At 40.6% G+C, this 22,123-nt stretch overlaps 1 protein-coding gene across 1 annotated transcript in view; it reads left to right on the plus strand.

Moving 5' to 3' along the window:
* FBXO47 (F-box protein 47) overlaps positions 1 to 17,716 on the plus strand; it is a 30,097-nt gene extending 12,381 nt beyond the window's left edge. Inside the window, exons 5-11 of the mRNA XM_008012889.3 lie at positions 747 to 824; positions 3,415 to 3,523; positions 8,751 to 8,927; positions 10,154 to 10,300; positions 10,953 to 11,095; positions 14,820 to 14,979; positions 16,575 to 17,716. Coding sequence (XP_008011080.2) covers positions 747 to 824; positions 3,415 to 3,523; positions 8,751 to 8,927; positions 10,154 to 10,300; positions 10,953 to 11,095; positions 14,820 to 14,979; positions 16,575 to 16,690 — 930 coding nt within the window. The 3' untranslated portion in view covers positions 16,691 to 17,716. The remainder of the gene's footprint in view (positions 1 to 746; positions 825 to 3,414; positions 3,524 to 8,750; positions 8,928 to 10,153; positions 10,301 to 10,952; positions 11,096 to 14,819; positions 14,980 to 16,574) is intronic.
* The last annotated feature ends 4,407 nt before the right edge of the window (positions 17,717 to 22,123 follow it).

The following is a 22,123-nucleotide window of genomic DNA, read 5'->3' on the forward strand; positions in this document are numbered from 1 at the left end:
CCTGGCCAACATGGTGAAACCCCATCTCTACTAAAAGTACAAAAATTAGCCAGGCCTGGAGGTGTCTGTAATTCCAGCTACTTGGGAGGCTAAGGCATGAGAATCGCTTGAACCCAGGGGGCGGAGGCTTCAGTGAGCCAAAATCATGCCACTGCACTCCAGCCTGGGTGACAGAGCAAGACTCCATCATAAAAAATAAAAATAAAAAATTATTGTTATTATTAAATAAATTGTGAACTTCTTTGAGAGTAGAGTTTTTTTTTTTTTTTTTTTTTTTTTTTTTTTTTTTTTGAGACGGAGTCTCCCTCTGTCACCCAGGCTGGAGTGCCATGGCGCCGTCTCAGCTCACTGCCGGCTCCTCCTCCAGGGTTCATGCCATTCTCCTGCCTCAGCCTCCGGAGTAGCTGGGACTACAGGCGCCCACCACCACGCCCGGCTATTTTTTGTGTATTTTTAGTAGAGATGGGGTTTCACCGCGTTAGCCGGGATGGTCTCAATCCCCTGACCTCATGATCCGCCCGCCTCAGCCTCCCAAAGTGCTGGGATTACAGGCGTCAGACACTGCGCCCGGCTGAGACTTTTATACTACTTTTATAATCCCCACCTATGGAACACAATGCTGATCAGAATAGGTGCTGAAAAAATTCTTGCTTATTTCCATTAAATTTGAATGTCAAACCATTGTTCCACTATTGTCAAACTATAGTTTCACCAACAAGGAGGTATTAACATTGTTCTCTTTACAGGTTTCCTGCTTTAAATTCAATGGCTGTGCAGCTCCTATGCAGTGTTTAGGATTAACATGTTATGGCATGTTTTTACAGGTACATTTTTTTTAATCAGAGAAGAAAAGGGATACCTTTGGAACTGCTAACAAATAGAATATCCAGTCTCTCTTTTCATAGGTTAATAAAGTTATAATAATCTTAAAAAGAGCAAAATAAAGATTTGAGAATGTATTAATCTAATAATGTTTGCTATCTCAGATTTTCATTTTGAATTTCTCAGTGGTAAAAAATGTTTGACATTTATTTATCCCCCAAACCATTCTACATGCTGAATGAAGGTTACTCCTCCTGAAGAATTGGTGTCCTCAAAGTTTCTACTAGTTGTAAAGATTAGAAATATTATGGGGTGGTGTGTGTGCATGCGTGTGTCTATATCTATCTATATAATGAGTTTAATCTTGGGCTAGTTATTTAAGGTGTGATATTAGTAATCAGTTGTAGTAATTCAAGAACATTTTGACTGATCTATTATATTATAAACAAAGAAGATAATAATTAGCGTTTACTCAGCTTACTATGTGCCAAACACTGTTCTAAGTAGTTTACATGTGTTGATTAATTTTTATTTATTTATTTATTTTTTGAGACAGAGTCTTACTCTGTCACCAAGCCTGGAGTACAATGGCATGATCTCAGCTCACTGCAAACTCCGCCTCCCAGGTTCAAGCGATTCTCCTGTCTCAGCCTCCTGAGTAGCTGGGATTACAGGCACCCGCCACCACGCCTGGCTAATTATTTGTTTGTATTTTTAGTAGAGACAGGGTTTCAACATTGTCCTGCCTCAGCCTCCCGAGTAGCTGGGATTACAGGTATGTGCTACCACACCCAGCTAATTTTTGTATTTTTAGTAGAGACAAGGTTTCGCCATGTTGGTCAGGCTGGTCTCAAACTCCTGACTTCAGGTGATCCTCCCACCTCAGCCTGCCAAAGTGCTGGGACTGCAGACGTTAGCCACCACGACCAGCCAGATTAATTTTTTTTTTTTTTCTTTTTTGAGATGGAGTCTCGCTCTGTCGCCCAGGCCAGAGTGCAGTGACATGATTTCAGCTCACTGCAACCTCGGCCTCCTGGGTTCAAGTGGTTCTCCTGCCTCAGCCTCCCAAGTAGCTGGGTTTACAGGGGCCTGCCACCACACCTAGCTATTGTGTGTGTGTGTGTGTGTGTGTGTGTGTGTATGTGTATATGTGTTTTTAGTAGAGACAGGGTTTCACCATGTTGGCCAGGCTGGTTTCAAACTCCTGACCTCAAGTAATCCACTTGCTTCAGCCTCCCAAAGTGCTAGGATTACAGGCGTGAGTCACTGTGCCCAGCCAATAAAAGATTTTTGGTTGTTGACATTCAAAAGTCATAAATAGCCAGGCACAGTTGCTCACACCTGTAATTCCAGCACTTTGGGAGTCTGAGGCAGGCCGATCACCTGAGGTCAGGAGTTCAAGACGAGCCTGACCAACATGGTAAAACCCCATCTCTGGAAAAAAAGTCATAAATAAATGCTCAGAATTGTCACATTGAAATTGGATCATTCTCATTTATAAGCAATATCATAAATGACAACTGCGGGTGTCAAAAGGGATTCTACTCCAGTCTTAAAGCCATAGCATGGTTGTAAGTCAGATATCTAAACTGTGTTCAGGATTTTGGTTATTTGCCTCACATTGTCAAAGTTCAGGATTCAGTACCATTTAAACCTTCTCAAACAAACAAAAAAGTTCTGTCCGTTGCACTCCAGCCTGGGCAACATAGTGAGATTCCATCTCAAAAAAAAAAAAAAAAAAGTTATCTGAAGAGATACTTCCTTTCCAACCAAAAATAAACTGAATTTTGGAGCTTTCCAAGTTTTGTTTATGTTAATTTGTTATTAATTTGATAGTTCCATAATGGGTAAAAATTGCACATCACCTTGATCATGTGCTAAAAACAGTTACACTCATAAAGCAGTAGTGACTTATGTTCTTGTTGTTGTTGTTGTTGTTGTTGTTGTTTGATACGGAGTCTCACTGTGTTGCCCAGGTTGGAGTGCAGTGGTGTGATCTCGGCTCACTGCAATCTCCACCTCCGGGAACAAGTGATTCTCCTGTCTCAGCCTCCCAGGTAGCTGGGACTACAGGTGCGTGCCACCATGCCCAGCTAATTTTTTGTATTTTTAGTAGGGACAGGGTTTCACCTTGTTAGCCAGGATGGTCTCAATCTCCTGACCTCATGATCTGCCACGTTGGCCTCCCAAAGTACTGGGATTACAAGTGTGAGCCACCGCGCCTGGCCTGTTTTGTTTGTTTGTTTTTGTGACAGAGCTTTGCTCTTGTCACCCAGGCTAGAGTGCAATGGCATGATCTCGGCTCACTGCAAGCTCCGCCTCCCAGGTTCAAGCAATTCTGACTCAGCCTCCCAAGTAACTGGGATTACACGTGCCCACCACCATGCCTGGCTAATTTTTGTATTTTTAGTAGAGACGAGGTTTTGCTATGTTGTCCAGGCTGGTCTCAAACTCCTGACCACAGGTGATCCGCCCACCTTGGCCTCCCAAAGTGTTGGAATTACAGGCGTGAGCCACCATGCCTCGTGTGACTTATGGTTTGACTTGATAGTCTGAATATCCACAATGTTTTCTTTATTTTATTTTCCTCAGACCTTAACAGCAGGTTGGGATGAACTTGAGTGCCATCGCGTTTATAATTTCTTATGCGAACTGACTAATCTCTGCCGCAAGATGCAAATGGCTGTCTGCAGCAAACCAGGTAAAAAAACTACAATTTGCATATAATTTACAGAGATTAAAATAGAAAAAATAGAGTTTTAAAAATGTAATTAAAAGTAATTTTGGCCAGGTGTGGTGGCTCATGCCTAAAATCCCAGCACTTTGGGAAGCCAAAGTCGGAGGATCACTTGAGTCCAGAAGTTCAAGAGCAGCCTAGGCAACATAGTGAGACCTTGTCTCTACAAAAAATAAAAAATTATCCGGGCATGGTGGTGTGTGCCTGTGGTCCCAGCTACTCAGGAGGCCGAGGTGAAAGGATCACTTGACCCTGGGAGGTCGAGGCTGCAGTGAGCTGTGATCGCACCACTGCACTCAGCCTGGGCAACAGAGTGAGACCCTGTCTCCATAAATAAATAAATAGTGGGCCAGGTGCCGTGGTTCACAACTGCAGTCCCAACATTTTGGGAAGCCAAGGCAGAAAGATCCCTTGAGGCCAGGAGTTCAAGACCAGACTGGGCAAGACAGCAAGATCTTGTCTCTACAAAAAATAAAAAAAAATTAGCCAGCCGTGATGGCATGTACCTATAGTCCCAGGTACTCAGGAGGCTGAGGTGGGAGGATAGCTTGAGCCAACTAGATTGAGGCTGTACTGAGCCAAGATCAAGCCACTGCACTCCAGCCTGGGCAACAGAGACCCCTTTTCAAAAATAAAAATAAATTGTGGCACACATATATAGCAAAAGGACAAAGAAATGTAAGGGAATGATAAATACTGAATAAGACAGTGAGGTAGAAAAGCAGTATGAGATTGGAGAAAGAGGGCTTCAACTGTATTGATGATCTTTTATTCGTTAAGCCAACTGGTAGATACAAAGGAGCTCATTATAGCATCCTGTAAACCTCTCTATATACCAGAAATATTTCATATTTTTAAATTATAGAACCTTATATCGAGCTGTTTCACTCTGAGAAACTCCCACAATGTGCAGAAGGAGACATGTATATGAATAATCATGGCAGGCAGAGGGCAGTGACTCATGCTTATAATCTCAGCACTTTAGGAGGCCAAGGTGGGAGGATGACTTGAGCCTAGGAGTTAGAGACCAGCATGGGGGACATAGCGAGATCCCCATCTCTACAAAAAAAAAAAGAAGTAGGCAGGCATGATCCAGTCACTGCACTCCAGCCTGGGTGACAGAGGAGGCCCTCCGTCTCAGAAAAAAAAAAAAAAAAAAAAAAAAAAAAAACAGGTGAATGGATAAACAAAATGTGGTATATGTTGCAACATGGGTGAACCTTGAAAACATTATACTAAGTGAGAGAAGCCAGGAACACAAGGACAAATATTGTATGGTTCTACTTACATGAGATACCTAGAACAGGCAAATTCATAGAGACAGAAAGTAGATTTGAGGTTACCAGGAGCTGAGGGCAGGGGAGAGTGGGGAGTTATTGCTTAATAGTTACAGAGTTTGTGTTTGAGGTGATAAAAAACTTTTGGAAATAGACAGTGTGGTGGTTGAACAACAGTGTAAATATAAATGATGCCACTGAATTGCATACTTACAAATAGTTAGAATGGCAAATTTTATGTGATTTATATTTTACCACAATATAAAAAAATTGATAATATACTATAAACCATTGAATTGCACACTTTAAATGATTGAATTGTATGGTATATAAATTATATTTCAATAAAGCTGTCGAAAGAAAACAGTGATAGGCTGGGCAAGGTGACTCACACCTGTAATCTCAGCTACTCAGGAGGCTGAAGTGGGAGGATCACTTGAGCCCCTGAAGGTTGAGGCTGCAGTGAGCCATGACTGCTCTACAGCATTCTAGCATGGGCAACGGAATGAGACACTGTCTCAGAAAAGCAGAGAAATAGTATATACCATTTCACATTCCGTTAGGATGGCTAGAATCAGAAAGTTCGATTTAGATAATAAGTGTTAGTGAGAATGTGACAACAATCCTCATATTGCTGGCGGGAATGTAAAATGGTGCAGTCACTTTGCAAAATAGTCTGACAGTTTCTCAAATGATTAAACATAGAGTTATATGATACATCAATTTCACTTCTAGGTATATAGCCCCAGGATAAATGAAAACATATGTCCACCAAGAAACGTGTGCATGAATGGTTTTGTTGTTATTGTTTTGTTTTGTTTTGAGACAGGGTCTGGCTCTATCACCCAGACTGAAATGCAGAGGTACGATCTCAGCTCACTGCAACCTCCACTTCCTGGGCTCAAGCAATCCTCCAACCTCAGCCTCCCGAGTAGCTGGGACTACAGGCACATACCACTATGCCCAGCTAATTTTTTTGGTATTTTTTTATAGAGATGGGATTTCACCATGTTGTCCAGCCTGGTCTCAAACTCCTGGGCTCAAGTGGGCCTGTCTCAGCCTCCCAAAGTGCTGGGATTACAGGCGTGAGCCACCATGCCTGGCCTACACGAATGTTAATAGCAGCATTATTCATAGCAGCCAAAAGATGGAAACATCTCAGATGTCCATCAATGGGTCAATAGATAAACAAAATGTAGTAGTACATCCATACCATAGAATATTATTTGGCCATTAAAAAGAATGAAGTGCTGTGGGGGTTGGGGGAGGGAGAACATCAGGAAGAATAGCTAATGGATGCTGAACTTAATATCTAGGTGATGGAGGGATGGGGGCAAGGGGAGGGATAATATTAGGAGAAATACCTAATGTAGATGACGGGTTGATAGGTGCAGCAAACCACCATGGCACAAACCACCATGGCACATACCTATGTAACAAACCTGCACGTTCTGCCCATGTATCCCAAAACTTAAAGTATAATAAAAATAAATAAATATCTGGGTGATGGAATGATCTGTGCAGCAAACTACCATGGTACACATTTGCCTGTGTAACCTGCATATCTTGCACATGTACCCCTGAACTTAAAATAAAAGTTGAAGAAAAAAAAAAAGAATGAAGTGCTGATACATGCTACAATATGGATGAACCTTGAAAACACTGTATTAGGTGAAATAAGCCAGTCACAAAATGCCACATACTATATGATTTCATTCATATAAAAATCCAGAATAGGGGCCAGGCGTGGTGGCTCACAGCTGTCATCCCAGCACTTTGGGAGGCCGAGGCAGGTAGATCACCTAAGGTCAAGAATTCGAGACCAACCTGGCCAACATGGCAAAACCCCATGTCTACTAAAAATACAAAAAATGTAGCCAGGCGTGGTGACAAGCGCCTGTGATCCCAGCTACTCAGGAGGCTGAGACAGGAGCATTGCTTGAACCCAGGAGACAGAGGTTGCAGTGAGCCGAGATCGCACCACTGCACTCCAGCCTGGGTGACGAGCAAGACTCTGTCTCAAAAAAAAAAAAAAGAGAAAAAGAAAAAAATCCAGAATAGGGAAATCCATGAAGATGGAAAGTAGAGTATTGGTTGCTTAGGGCTGGGGGTGGTAAAGGACAGAGAGATAACAAGATGATAACAAAAAGAACAGCATGTCTTTTTGAAGTGATGAAAATGTTCTAAAATTAACTATGATGATGGCTGCACATATCTGTGAGTAAACTAAAAACCATTGAATTGTACACTTTAAATGGGTAAATTGTATGGTATGTGATTTATATCTCAATAAAGCTTTTGAAAAAGTAGTCCTATGTTAATCTAAATTTTTTGAGATGGATTCTGGCTCTGTTGCCCAGGCTACAGTGCAGTGGTGTGATCTCGGCTCCCTGCAAACTCTGCCTGCTGGGTTCACACCCATTCTCCTGCTTCAGCCTCCTGGGTAGCTGGGACTACAGGCGCCTGCCACCACACCCAGCCAACTTTTTTGTATTTTTACTGAAGATGGGGTTTCACCGTGTTAGCCGGGATAGTCTCAATCTCCTGACCTCGTGATTCACCTGCCTCAGCCTCCCAAAGTGCTGGGATTACAAGTGTGAGCTGCCGCGCCCGGCTGTTAATCTAAAATTTTTGTAGCTGAGTGTGGTAACTCATGCTTTGTAATCTCAACACTTTGGGAGGCTAAGATGGAAAGGTCTCTTGAGGCCAGGGGTTCAAAACCAGCCTGAGCAATATAGTGAGACCTCTGTAACTACAAAAAATTAGCCTGTGGTCCCAGCTACTAGGGAGGCTGAGGTGGGAGGATTGCTTGAACTCAGGAGTTCAAGGTTGTAATGAGCTATGATCAATCATGCCACTGAACTCCAGCTTGGATAACAGAGCAAGACCCCATATCTATCAACAACAGCAACATAACATTTTTTTTTTTTTTTTTGGGACAAAGTCTAGCCCTGTCACCCAGGCTGGAGTGCGTGGTGAGATCTCAGCTCACTACCACCTCTGTCTCCCGGGTTCAAGTGATTCTCCCTGTCTCAGCCTCCTGAGTAGCTGGGATCACAGGCATGTGCCACCACTGCCACCTGGCTTATTTTTTGTATTTTTAGTAGAGACAGGGTTACGCCATGTTGACCAGGCTGGTTTTGAACTCCTGACCTCAGGTGATCCTCCCACCTCAGCTTCACAAAGTGCTGGCATTACAGGCATGAGTCACCGCACCTGGTCATAAAATTTTCATAAAGGAAAATGAAGTGACTCTTTCAGTACAAAGTATATTAATGATGTATGTCTTTGACCTTTCTCTGCATTTATTTCTTTTTAAATTCAAAATTGTACAAGAGTCTGGTAAGCTTAAGCATGTCTTTTGATTGATTGACCCATTATTCAAAATACTGATTATAAATCAGGAAGGTAAGAGTAGGTAGATAGACAAATTATGAAGTTAGGGGAGTTTAAGAATAGATAATCGGCCGGGCGCAGTGGCTCAAGCCTATAATCCCAGCACTTTGGGAGGCCAAGACGGGCGGATCACGAGGTCAGGAGATCAAGACAATCCTGGCTAACACGGTGAAACCCCGTCTCTACTAAAAAAATACAAAAAACTAGCCGGGCGAGGTGGCAGGTGCCTGTAGTCCCAGCTACTCGGGAGGCTGAGGCAGGAGAATGGCGTAAACCTGGGAGGCGGAGCTTGCAGTGAGCTGAGATCCGGCCACTGCACTCCAGCCTGGGCGGCAGAGCAAAACTCCGTCTCAAAAAAAAAAAAAAAAAAAAGAATAGATAATCTCTTGGTTACTTCCTGTTTAGAAACCTAGTTTACTATCACTAACCATAATGATTAATAAGTTGCTTTGATCACTATTCAATATGCACAGCAGCCTTTCTACAAAGAATGATTTACAATTCTTTTGTCTTCATAGGAAGTGCCCGAAAACTTGAGTTAAGGATCAGACTCTTCTGTAGGAATGTCCTCCTTGATCATTGGACACATCGAAGTGATTCTGCTTTTTGGTTGACACGAATATTAAAACCATGGCCAATGGTGAATCAGGCAAGATTACTGTATATCATGTTTGGGCCAGTATCTCCTCAAGATGGTGAGTACCCATTTTTCAGGGGTGTAACATAACTCGTTCATTATTTTTACTTTAGGAAGCATATATATATTTAAGAAGCATATATTATACACACACACACACGTGCGTGCACACACACATGCACACAGTGGTACAATCACGGCTCACTGCAAACTCCACCTCCCGAGTTCAAGCAATTCTCCTGTCTCAGCCTCCCAAGCAGCTGGGACTGCAGGTGCGTGCCACCATGCCCAGCTAATTTTTTGTTTTTTTGTTCTTTGTTTTGAGACAGAGTCTCGCTCCGTCACCCAGGCTGGAGTGCAGTGGCGCAATCTCGGCTCACTGTGACCTCCGCTTCCTGGGTTCCCACCATTCTCCTGCCTCAGCCTCCCGAGTAGCTGGGACTACAGGCGCCCACCACCACACCCAGATAATTTTTTGTGTTTTCAGTAGAGATGGGGTTTCACCATGTTAGCCAGAATGGTCTCAATCTCCTGACCTTGTGATCCACCCACCTCGGCCTCCCAAAGTGCTGGGATTACAGGCGTGAGCCACCACACCCGGCCAATTTTTTGTATTTTTAGTAAAGACGGGGTTTCACCGTGTTATCCAGGATGGTCTCGATCTCCTGCAGGATCCCACTTTGTTACCCAGTTTGGTCTCAAACTCCTGGGGTCCCACCTTGGCCTCCCCAAGTGCTAGAATTACATGCATGAGCCTCTGTGCCTGGCCAAGAAGCATACACACACATACACACACACACACACACACACACATATATATATATATTTTTTGAGACAGTCTCGCTCTGTCGCCCAGGCTGGAGTTTAGTGGCCCAATCTCCGCTCACTGCAACTTCTGCCTCCCGGGTTCAAGTGATTCTTGTGCCTCAGCCTCCGGAGTAGCTGGGACTACAGGCGTGTACCACCATGCCCAGCTAATTTTTGTACTTTTAGTAGAGACAGGGTTTCACAATATTGACCAGGCTGGTCTCGAACTCCCGACCTCAAGAGATCCTCCCACCTCGGCCTCCTAAAGTACTGGGATTACAGGCATGAGCCACCACACCTGGCCAGAGATGTTCAAATCTATACTATTACCAGAATTGACTTCTTGTTATGAAAGTTAAAATGAAAGTAGCTTGTATAAGTAATGGGATTCCATTATGCAATTCACTTTCCTTTTTGAACAAGTCTTTATCACAAAGCCAACTATTCTGTCATAGCCTCGTTTTTGTTTCAATTCAGGACAGGTGGTTTGGCAGAAAATGATAGAAGAACCTACAGATGAATTCAGTCTGAAAGGTTTGGCTGATGCCATTAAGTTACTATATGACGCTAGCACTAAAGAGTGGACAGCAGATGATGTTATCAGTCTTGTAGATGAACTATCAGGTAAAAAAATATATTTACTAACATAGAATAATAGAAGTTTATTGTTAAAATGCAGTTATAAAATTGTAACAAATGATGTGTCTATTGGAAACACTGAATGCTCTAAAATATTTAAAGAGTTTGGCATTATGTTTGAAAAGAATGCATATAATGAACTTACTTTCCTTTGCTTGCCAATTGTATAAATAAACATTTATTATTATTATTTGAAAGCCTCTTCGTTTAATTAGCTCAATTACTCCCATGTTGTAAATTCTCAGAAACACCCTCCTAGGTTCTGTAAGAAGCCCTCTTCTGCAAGTAAAGGAGAGGTGAAACAATTATTCCTATTCCTGCATAATCCTTTAAGATTCTAAAGTTTACAAGGATGCTTTCCTTGCACAGGGTTAGACCACTTTGCCTGCTGACCTATGTGTAGGAGAATTGCTTTGATTATATTATTAGTATATTTGTAAGAGTCTCCATGACATGGCAATAACCTGTCTCTAACTGAATGCCATAATTGGTAAACTAGAGCACTTTTTTTTTTAGCATTTCCCTTGGCACTAATTGTATTTCCAATAAAGTGATAAAATATTGCATGTACTTAATGGTATTTACTATAGCTGTTGTGTGATTTCTCATTAAATAATTGTTCTTCCTCTAATAAAAGTGGTTCCCCATGAGTGGCTTCTAGAGAATAATGCACGTCTCCTAATGCTAAGTGGAAACAACATCTGTTTCACTTTCATGGCTAGTAAAGCTGTGAATGGACGGACCATTGAACTGGCAAGGCTCATAGTCTTTTTGGCTTTGGTAAGCAAAAATAAGTTTTTCTCTAGCAAGTTGTTCAACACTACAATTGACCTACCAGGGAGCTGCCCTTAAGGAACTGAAATGTGGACAAAAAACATTTCGTAAAAATGAGTATTGAAGTATATATTTTTAATGTTTCTTTTTCAAAATATTAAAATATTTGTTTTGTTTTGTTTTATTTTGTTTTTTGAGACAGAGTCTCACTCTTTTGCCCAGGCTAGAGTGCAGTGGTGCAGTCTCAGCTCACCGCAACTTCCGCCTCCCGTGTTCAAGCAATTTTCCTGCCTCAGCCTCCTGAGTAGCTGGGACTAGAGGCATGTGCCACTATGCCTGGCTAATTTTTGTATTTTTGGTAGAGAACGGGGCTTCACTATGCTTGCCAGGCTAGTCTTGAACTCCTGACCTTGTGATCTACCCGCCTCGGCCTCCCAAAGTGCCGGGATTACAGGCGTGAGCCACCACACCTGGCCTAATATTAAAACATGTCATGAACTATAATATTTGGAATCATCCCTTCTATTAATCTCTCCCCACTTCAAGTCTGGATTTTCATTATACAGTTCTGTTAAGTTATATTCTTTTTTTAAAAAATCCGTTTTAAGAAAAGCATCCCATTTGATTTACTTCAAAATAATCACTGTGGGGGTGGGTTGGGTGACCTCCAAGTTGGGTGACTTGAAAGTAAATGGAGATAGAGTTGAAATAAGATTGATAATTGTTGAAACTGGGAAATGAATACTGGGAGTTTATGATATTATTCTCTCTAATTTTGTATAGTCAAAATGTTTCAAAGTAAAAAGTCTTGAAAATATATTTAGGCTGGGCGGGATGGCTCACACCTCTAAACCCAGCACTTTGAGAGGCTGAGACGGAAGGATCACTTGAGCCCAGGAGTTCGAGACTAGCCTGGGCAACATGTCGAAACCCATCTCTCCAAAAAATACAAAAATTAGCTGGGTATTTTGGCAACATCTCTGGTCCCAGCTACTCAGGAGGCTGAGGTGGGAGGATTGATTGAGCCTGGGAGTTTAAGGTTACAGTGAACCAAGATTGTGCCACTGTACTCCAGTCTGGGCAACAGAACGAGACCCTCTCCCCTCTCAACACACACACACACACACACACACACACACACACATGCATACATATATATAAAATATTATATTTATTTAATATTCATTTAACACAAATTTGTATTGAGTGCTTACTATGGGCCATAAATTATGAGATTCTTGAGCCCAGGAGTTCGAGAGTAGCCTGGAAAACACAGCAAAACCCTGTCTCTACGGTAAAAATTTTTTAAAATTGGCCAGGCATGATGGCTCATGCCTGTAATCCCAGCACTTTGGGAGACTGAGGCAGGCCGATCACCTGAGGTCAGGAGTTCGAAACCAGCCTGGCCAATGTGGTGAAACGCCGACTCTACTAAAAGTACAAAAATTAGCCAGGTGTGGTGGCGGGTACCTGTAATCCCAGCTACTCAGGAGGCTGAGGCAGGAGAATCACTTGAGCCCGGGAGGCGGAGGTTGCAGTGAGCAGATCATGCCACTGCACTCCAGCCTGGGTGACAGAGTGAGATGCTGTCTCAAAAATAATAAATAATAAAAACATTTAAAAATTTAAAAAATTAGCCAGGAGTTGTGGCATGCGTGCCTGTGAGCTCAGCTACTCAGGAGCTGAAGTGGGAAGATCACTTGAGTCTGGGTGGTCAAGGCTGTGGTGAGCCAAGATAGCACCACTGTACTCTAGCCTGGGCAACAGAATGAGATCCCATCTCAAAAAATAAGTAAAAGGCTGAGTGCAGTTGTTCATGTCTATAATCCCAGCTTTTTGGGAGACTGAGCCCAGAGGATCACTTGAGGCCAGGAGTTCCAGACCATCCTGGGCAATATAGGGAAAGCCTCAATTCTACAAAACATAAAATAAAACTAGCTGGGTGTGGTGGTGTGTGCCTATTGTCCTAGCTACTCAGAAGGCTGAGGCGGGAGGATCACTTGAGCCCAGGAGTTTGAAGCTGCAGTGAGCTATGATCACACCACTGCACTTCAGTTTGCATAGCAGAGGGAGACCCTGTCTCTAAAAAATAAATAAGTAAATGAATAAGTAGGAGTTCACCAGGCAGATAGAGGGTGGCAGCAGGTTATTCAAGGCAGAAGAAAAATGGGATCATGTGACTATTCAGAACACTGTAAGCAGTTGAGTATGACTTCTGAAGGGTAAAATCTGCAGAAGAGTAGAAGGAGGTGAGATTAGACATGAAGGGAGAGGCTAGGTAAGGAAGGGTTTTGTGGGCCATTCTGTGGAGCTTCAATCCATTTTCTAATAGGGAGCTACTGAAAAGTTCTATGAAAGAGAGAGACATAATTGGCTTTGTGTTTTTGGCAGATCGTTTTGGCAGCACTATAGCAAATGTAATGGAGAGAAAATCATTAGGGGTGGGGAAGCCTTCTCTAGAAAGCCTTCTCTTATTAACATGTCAATTCTGATCATTAAAGTTCTCTGAATTGCCTCTGATTTGTCTTCTCTATCTTCATTTACTATTAGTGTGCTTAAGCCACTGTATGTGTGGGGTAGGTCATCTCCCAAAATAGACTGCAAGCTCTTTGAAATCCCGTACTGTGTCATTTATTTCTTTCATAGTTCCTAGTACAGTATTTTACACATAATAGTCAATAGATCTTTCCTATCACAGTGCTATTATTTAGTTACACTACTATACAGTTTATTTTAATAATGTGCATTATTTATTTGGCTATGTGAGTTAAATTGGCAATTAAGGATGTTAGTAAAGAAACTTTTTACTTTTCAGTCAATTTTAGCAGGAACATGTAATATTTACTTTAAATATTTATTTTTTCAATAATGAAGAAATTTAGGGAAGAAATTTATTCCCTAAAATTCTCAAGATGGAAAGTCGATAATACCATACAATTCTCTTGCTTATTGAAATTGCCCATTTGTCTGTCACCCTCATTGAACTTCTTGAAAATAGAGCCATGTCTTTATGGTTTCTCATTGCATCTTCAGCTCCTGACAGGTGCTCAATAAATGTTTATTGAATGAGTAAATGAGCAGAATTCTTTTTTTTTATGTTCAGTAACTGTTTTTTATATATATATATTTGTTTTATATATATTATATATATTTATTTTGTGTGTGTGTGTGTGACGGAGTCTGGCTCTGTCCCCCAGGCTGGAGTGCAGCAGTGTGATCTCCGCTCACTGCAACCTCTGCCTCCTGAGTTCAAGTGATTCTCCTGCCTCAGCCTCCTGAGTAGGTGGGATTATAGGCACCCGCCACCACGCCTCGCTAATTTTTATATTTTAATAGAGACAGGGTTTCACCATGTTGGCCAGGCTGGTCTCGAACTCCTGACCTCAGGTGATCCGCGCACCTCGGCCTCCCAAAGTGCTGGGATTACAGTCATGAGCCACCGTGCCTGGCCTGTTTTCAATTTTAGGTATTGCATTAGTAAATAATATTCTATGATAATCTTAAATTAGGCTTATATTTACTTCATACTTTTTTCCCATTAAAATCGTACCATTTGAAAGCAAAATGGTATTAGTTACAAGGGCATTTCCCATGTATAGACTCAGTATGGTGTCAGGTATCATAAATTATGTAAAATCACAAACTATCATTGTTCATCATTGTTCACCATTTTCAAATTCTATAGCTTTCTTCACATGAAGGTTTACAATGCTTTATATGTCTAAATCAGGTGTGTGAGAAAGAACTATACTGCATGGATTGGACAGTTAAAATGATGCAAAAAGTCTGCAAAGTCTTTAGCACTCCAGTGGAAAGAAATAACTTCCTGCAGAATGTGGCAAATGCATTTGCATGTGTTATAATGGAAATGCTGCAATCAATTATGTCTGGTGAGTAGGAATGTACACTTGGTGCACAGGTGTGCATAAAAATGCGCTCTAGTTTCCACCTAAAACGGAGATATTTTTCTCTAACAGTCCAGGAATAGAAAAAAAAAAAGCTATTTCTATGTTGACTTAAAAAAAAAAAAAATTAACAATAAATGGAGCAGACTTCTTGTTTGTTTGTTTGTTTGTTTTTCCTTGCAATATATTTAGTTCCTGGCTTTCATCACTTTAAAAATCTAGTATTGGTTTTAATGGAGAATATAAAGTTGAAGAGTCTGCTCTGAAAGGAACTACTTTCAGTTTTGCACAGCAAAAAAATTTAACTTGCTCACTTACCAACTGTCACTAGCATAAAAATATATTTGTAAATATTATTTTACAGCTTTATTAAGTAACCAACATGATAATTAACTCTATTTTACATGAGAAAACTAAGGCTTAAAGAAGTTACCTGACTTACCAAGGTCTTAAAGTTAGAAGCAATAAAGCATGGATGAGCATCCTTTTCTTTTTTTTTTTTTTTTTTTGAGGCGGAGTCTTGCTCTGTCGCCCAGGCTGGAGTGCAGTGGCACTATCTCGGCTCACTGCAAGCTCCGCCTCCTGGGTTCACGCCATTCTCCTGCCTCAGCCTCCCGAGTAGCTGGGACTACAGGCGCCTGCCACCACGCCCGGCTAATTTTTTTGTATTTTTAGTAGAGATGGGGTTTCACCGTGTTAGCCAGGATGGTCTCGATCTCCTGACCTTGTGATCCACTCACCTCGGCCTCCCAAAGTGCTGGGATTACAGGCTTGAGCCACCGTGCCCGGCCGAGCATCGTTTTCTTCTGACTTCTAATCTACTTTTCTTATATAATTCCTTGATTTCAGTAGTTAACCTGACTTAGTAAAGTCACTAACAAAGCCTTCTGTTTAAATATTACTAGGGAAGGCCGGGCGCGGTGGCTCACGCCTGTAATCCCAGCACTTTGGGAGGCCAAGGTGGGCGGATCGCGAGGTCAGGAGATCCAGACTATCCTGACTAACACGGTGAAACCCCGTCTCTACTAAAAATACAAAAAAATTAGCTGGGCGTGGTGGTGGGTGCCTGTAGTCCCAGCTACTCGGGAGGCTGAGGTAGGAGAATCGCTTGAACCTGGGAGATGGAGCTTGCAGTGAGCCGAGATCGCACCACTGCACTCCAGCCTGGGCGACACAGGGAGACTCTGTCTCAAAAAAATAATAAATAAGTATTACTAGGGAAAATTAGAACATCTTATGTTTCAAATAAATTATATACTTACAAGGTGGGCGGATCACCTGAGGTCAGAAGTTTGAGACCAACCTGACCAACATGGAGAGACATCATCTCTACTAAAAATAGAAAAATTAGCCAGGTGTAGTGGTGCATGCCTGTAATCCCACCTACTTGGAAGGCCGAGGCAGAAGAATCGCTTGAACCCAGGAGGCAGAGGTTGCAGTGAGCCGAGATGGCACCACTGCACTCCAGCCTGAGCAACACAGGGAGACTCCATCTCAAAAAATACATTAATTAATAAAATAAATTATATACTTAAAATTTTAACTGTCATTTTATTTTCCCTACTATGTATGGCATATAGGAGACCGTGATGAAGATGACAGAAGCTTTCTGAATTTGTTCCATCTTGTACATGCTCAGGCTAACTTCCATAAAGAGGTCCTGTATTTGACCATGAATACTTCTCTGTCTGCCTAAATCCTCAGAAAGCCTTGCCTTTAGAGAACCTCACTGAACTAATGATTAGAGGAGTGGTACTTTTTCACTCAAAAAATAGCATCCGTGGGACTTTTTATCATCTAAGTAACCTAAGAATTCAAAAGCTGTATAGAATTTTAGAAGCAACTACTTACATCGTTATTAATATAAAAATAACAGGCAAACTCAAGAATGAACTGAGATTTCTTTGGAAAACAACCTCTGCCTCTCCAGGTTTTAGTCAACCTAACACCAAACCAAAATAGAATGTTAGCTGTTCAAGAATCTGGGACCAGCCAACCTGTATGTGTGGATTTTTGAAGCAAGAGAAAATTCCATTTTATAGTTAGACCCAAATTCACTAAATAGTATGTGTGTTCACTTTGTTTAAGTTGTATAGACATAGCCCAGAATGTTTTGTGAAGATTTGCAATATGGTGTTTTGGAATGTGTAGAATACAAATCACAGTTTTTACTACCTTCTTGGCATATGCTTACAAAGAACATTATATTTTGTTCATGTTTTACATGAACTAACAGATAAAAAAGTATATGTGTATGTCTGTGTGTGTGTGTGTATATATATAGAGAGAGAGAGAGACAGACATATATTTCCTTCTTTAAGATAATCATACAGAAGGTCTATACATACAGGAAGGTATATATTGTCTCAATACAATCAAATCTTTTACTAGGGATTCAAATAAAATGTAGCAAATAAGAGAAAAACAAAATGAAAGAAAATAGCTATTCTGCTGCCAGAATAATCTTTACAAATAGTTTTTACTTCTTCCTAAAGCTTTTCTCCCTCTCTTAAAAAGTGAGATTTGGCTGGGTGCTGTGGCTCATGCCTGTAATCCCAGAAATTTTGGAGGCTGAGGCAGGAGGATCCCTTGAGTCCTGGAGTTGAAGGCTACAGTGAGTTATGATTGCACCATTGCACTTCAGCCTAGTGACACAGTGAGACCCTGTTTCTAAAAAAAAAAAGAAACAAAACAAAACAAACGAGATTTGACGAAGGAAAGTAAAAGTATGGGTGGTTTACAGCAGCCCATGAGAGAGTAGGGTTCGGTTCTCTTCACTCAAGTATATAGATTCCAAGAAGCTGCAGGACTATTTCAGCCTGACTAGCATCTGCCACTACTGCTTTTACTTTTACTATTAAAGTAAATAATAATAGTACTTGACAGGGCTGAAATAATGCTAGAGTCCTCCTGGATCTCCCATCCCATTTTTTTCTCCTTGGGTTTGAGCACTTTACTTCTGAAGACACATTGCTTCCACCTGGACTTCTCAGAGGCCGGCTTTCTTTACCCACGCTCTTGATTTAATTCACCTTTGGAGCTGATGAAGGGAAGAAACACTAGAGGATATGGAAAGTATCTGCAGAAGTAGGGTGTAAAGTGTAGGAAATTCTCAAATTTTTGGTAAGAGAGTCTCAGAGATGAATAGGACTGAGGAAGAGTGAAAATTGTGGAGAAAATACAAATTGTGAAACAGGATTTTATTATATTTCAGTAGTAAAGGCACTTACCTTCATCTCTGGAGGGTGAGAAGTTTAACTGTCTTTCTTAGATGGGTTTTCCAACTGTAATTCCATTGGTGGCCAGAATTTTTTTCTCCAGTTTTTCATTAGCATATTTATGCAAAAACAAAGTTCTTGCTTTTATCCTGGTTTCATTTTCTTCTTCTAAATTTAAGAATTCACCCTCAGTGAATTATAAATGGAATTGAATTATAAAGATTAAAAGTTGGCAGGTATCAGAATATAAAATAATACCTTAGTTTTTTCATTTTCTCCTCTCTTTTTTCCTGTACATGCTTGCAAAGCATAGATTTATCAAAACATTGGTTATTCCAAGTTAAGAACATACCTCTTCAACTACCTGTGAGGGAAAGAAAAACTAAGGAAAAAAAAAAAGTGAAATATTTAAATATAGATAGTGAATTTTTTTTTTTTTTTGAGACTGAGTCTCACTCTGCTGCCCAGGCTGGAGTGCAGTGGTGTAATCTTGGCTCACTGCAACTTCCGCCTCTCTGCTTCAAGCGATTCTCCTGCCTCAGCCTCCCCAGTAGCTGGGACTTACAGGCGTGTGCCACCATACCTGGCTAATTTTTTTGTATCATTAGTAGAGACAGGGTTTTGCCATGTTGGCCAGGCTGATTTCAAACTCCTGACCTCAGGTTATCCACCCGCCTCAGCCTCCCAAAGTGCTAGGATTACAGGTGTAAGTCACCATACCCGGCAATAGTGAATATTTTTAATATTTTAGTAAATGGATTCTAGATTTCATTTCCTTAGAGAAAGAAATTTTGCATTGTAAAGTTTCCTTGAATTCCTTGAATGATCCCAGTCTCCACAGCAATTGTTTTTAGCAAGTTTACAAAAGAAGCATGTAAAACATATTTGGTCTGGGTTTTGAATCTTCTTTATACACTTGAACTGACATGACTGCTGCTGTAATTTTAAAAAACCCTCACATTATTTATTTCATTATTCTTAATAATTGTGAGATTATTATATCATCCTTACCAAAAATTTGGAACATAAAAAGTTTGATTCATTCTTTGGGTGCAGGAAATAAACTGTGTCATTCTGCCACCAATAAAAAGCAAGCTGACAAATTGTCCACTCAATTGTTAAAAAATATAAATAACATTTATGACCAAATTTGCAGTTTTTTCAATTCGGTGGTCCATTCTTTTTTGCTGAATACCTTTGTCATGAGGAAGTGTAATGTCAAATTTTAAAGGGGAAATTAACTTTTAAAAGCATATGTTGTTCTTACCATTACTATCAATGTTTAAGTGATGGTATAGGCAGTCATATTGTCCCAAAAAAAAGAGAATTTGGAATATGAATAGTTTAAAAACGTTAGGAGACTGTAAATTTCTAGCTAACTCTGGAACAGTCATAACAACATAACTATGTAAAGTACTAACAAGTCAGATAATTTAGCCTGTACTGTTTTTTAAAGTAGAAGATTGGCTGCTGGGCGTGGTGACTCACGATCCCAGCACTTTGGGAGGCCGAGGCGGGCAAATCACAAGGTCAGGAGTTCGAGACAAGCCTGGTCAAGAGACCAGCCTAACCAGTGTGGTGAAACCCTGTTTCCACTAAAAATACAAAAATTAGCCAGGCGTGGTGGCGGGCGACTGTAATCCCAGCTACTTGAGAGGCTGAGGCAGGAGAATTGCTTGAACCTGGGAGGCGGAGGTTGCAGTGAGCCAAAATCACGCCATTGCACTCCAGCCTAAGCGATGGAGCAAGACTCCGACTCAAAAAAAAAAAAAAAAGACTGGCCTAAATTAGCAGACCTCGGCGCCCAGCTCCTTTTTCTTTTTTGTAATGATTTCCTCAGCCTCCTTTGACTTTGATTTGTAGAATGATTTTTTACTCCCTGTAGAAGGCAAGTTCAATAACACATTGTTATCTTTATCTTTATTATTGTTTTTACACACACCATGCACCATAATAGTACTAACAAACTAATGATGCTACCTTCCTGAGAAACTAATTGAAAATGTACAACTTGTGATAAACTCTCTGTACCTTGTGAAACTATGAAGCTTTAACACTTTTTTGGAGGATTCCTTCTCATGCCAATTATGAGATACCCAACAGAAGGTGCAGCTGGAAATACCATCTTATGTCAATGAATAACAAATACTAACCTCTTTGTGATTATTACTAAAAGGTTAACCTCTTTATTCAAATAGTACTCAATTGTATGATTAAAGATTTTTATGTCAATAAATATTGTGAAAGGTAAAAGTAAGGCTATTACAAAAGCCTCTTTGGTTATTGGATATCTTACTAACAATGTGACTTCTGTAGCACTTCCACCAGCAGGTAACTGTGAAACCTGTAAGAAATCAGGATATGGACATATGCTTCTTGGTTTTTGAAGCATTACTAAGCTAGGAAAGGTGACCTGCAAGATAGCTGCATTGAACAGTCTTCTCCAGGTTAAAAAAGAAAAAATTTCCAAAGGACTAAGATTGCATTCTTTTCATCGAGAAAACAAATATATTCCATTTAAGGGCAAGATTGAAAAAAAAAAAGAAGAAAAATATAACTCCAGAAAATTCCTCAAATAACTAGAGACTGAAAAAAGAACCCTACAAACCCCAATGATTTGCCCTTTGAAAGACTCTTAAAATAATAATAGTAATACTTGTAGACATTCTGAGATCACTGCTTTCTTAAAGGTACATATAACTGGAAAATATGCATTGCTATTTCAGAAGTATTGTATTTATGGTAAAATTTCTTTGATACTAAATATATTTGCTAAATTTTGTTTATTTACTATATTAATAAAACTATGTTAAAATTGAAAACATTCCAACTTGTTCAGAGTTTGTCATTATGCAAGTCATTGAGTTTTTTGTGGGGGAATTTATCTTCATTTAAGCTGTTAATTATAGCTCTACCATGATCAAAAAAATGAAATGTCTTAATATAAATTAATATTGTAATTAGGTGTATATTTATGTATGTGTATACTTACACTTAATATTAACATAAAATTAAATAATTTCATTTACTAGCAATAACTCATAAACAGTAATCTACAGAACAGTATTCTGCACTGTTCCGCTATTTAATTCAGTGATTAAATCCATAAGCAATGAATATTCCAATTACTGCTAAACTAGAAATGCTATAATTATCATAGCTTAATACCAGTTTCAAAAAATAAAATATGTAATTAAATATTGTGGATTACCTGCAATTTCCCATGACTATAAGATCTTACAGTGTTTTTTTGAGACAGATTCTGTCACCCAGGCTGGAGTACAGTAGTGCGATCTTGTCACACTGAAACCTCTGCCTCCCAGGTTTAAGCGATTCTCCTGCCTCAGCCTCCTGGGAAGCTGGGACCACAGGCACACACTACCACGCCTGGCTAATTTTTGTATTTTTAGTAGAGCTGGGGTTTCACTTTGTTGGAAAGGCTGGTCTCAAACTCCTGACCTCAGGTGATCTGCTCCCCTCAGCCATCCAAAGTGCTGGCATTACAGGCATGAAGCACAGTGCCCAGCCTCTTACAGTGTTTGTTTGTTTTTTGTTTTGTTTGTTTTTTGTTTGTTTTTTCGAGGCATAGTCTTGCTCTGTCGCCCTGGCTGGAGTGCAATGGTGTGATCTTGGCTCACTGCAACCTCCGCTTCCTGGGTTCGAGCAATTCTCCTGCCTCAGCCTCCTGAGCAGCTGGGAATACAGGCACGTGCCACAATGCCCAACCTTTTTTTTTTTTTTGTATTTTTAGTAAAGATGGGGTTTCATCATGTTGGCCAGGCTGGTCTCGAACTCCTGACTTCATGATCTGCCCACCTTGGCCTCCCAAAGTGCTGGGATTACAGGCATGAGCCACCGCGCCCAGCCTGTTTTTTGTTTTTTGTTTTTGTCTTTTTGTTTTTTGGTTTTTT

This window comes from Chlorocebus sabaeus, chromosome 16 (assembly GCF_047675955.1).
Source record: "Chlorocebus sabaeus isolate Y175 chromosome 16, mChlSab1.0.hap1, whole genome shotgun sequence".
Taxonomy (NCBI): Eukaryota; Metazoa; Chordata; class Mammalia; order Primates; family Cercopithecidae; genus Chlorocebus; species Chlorocebus sabaeus.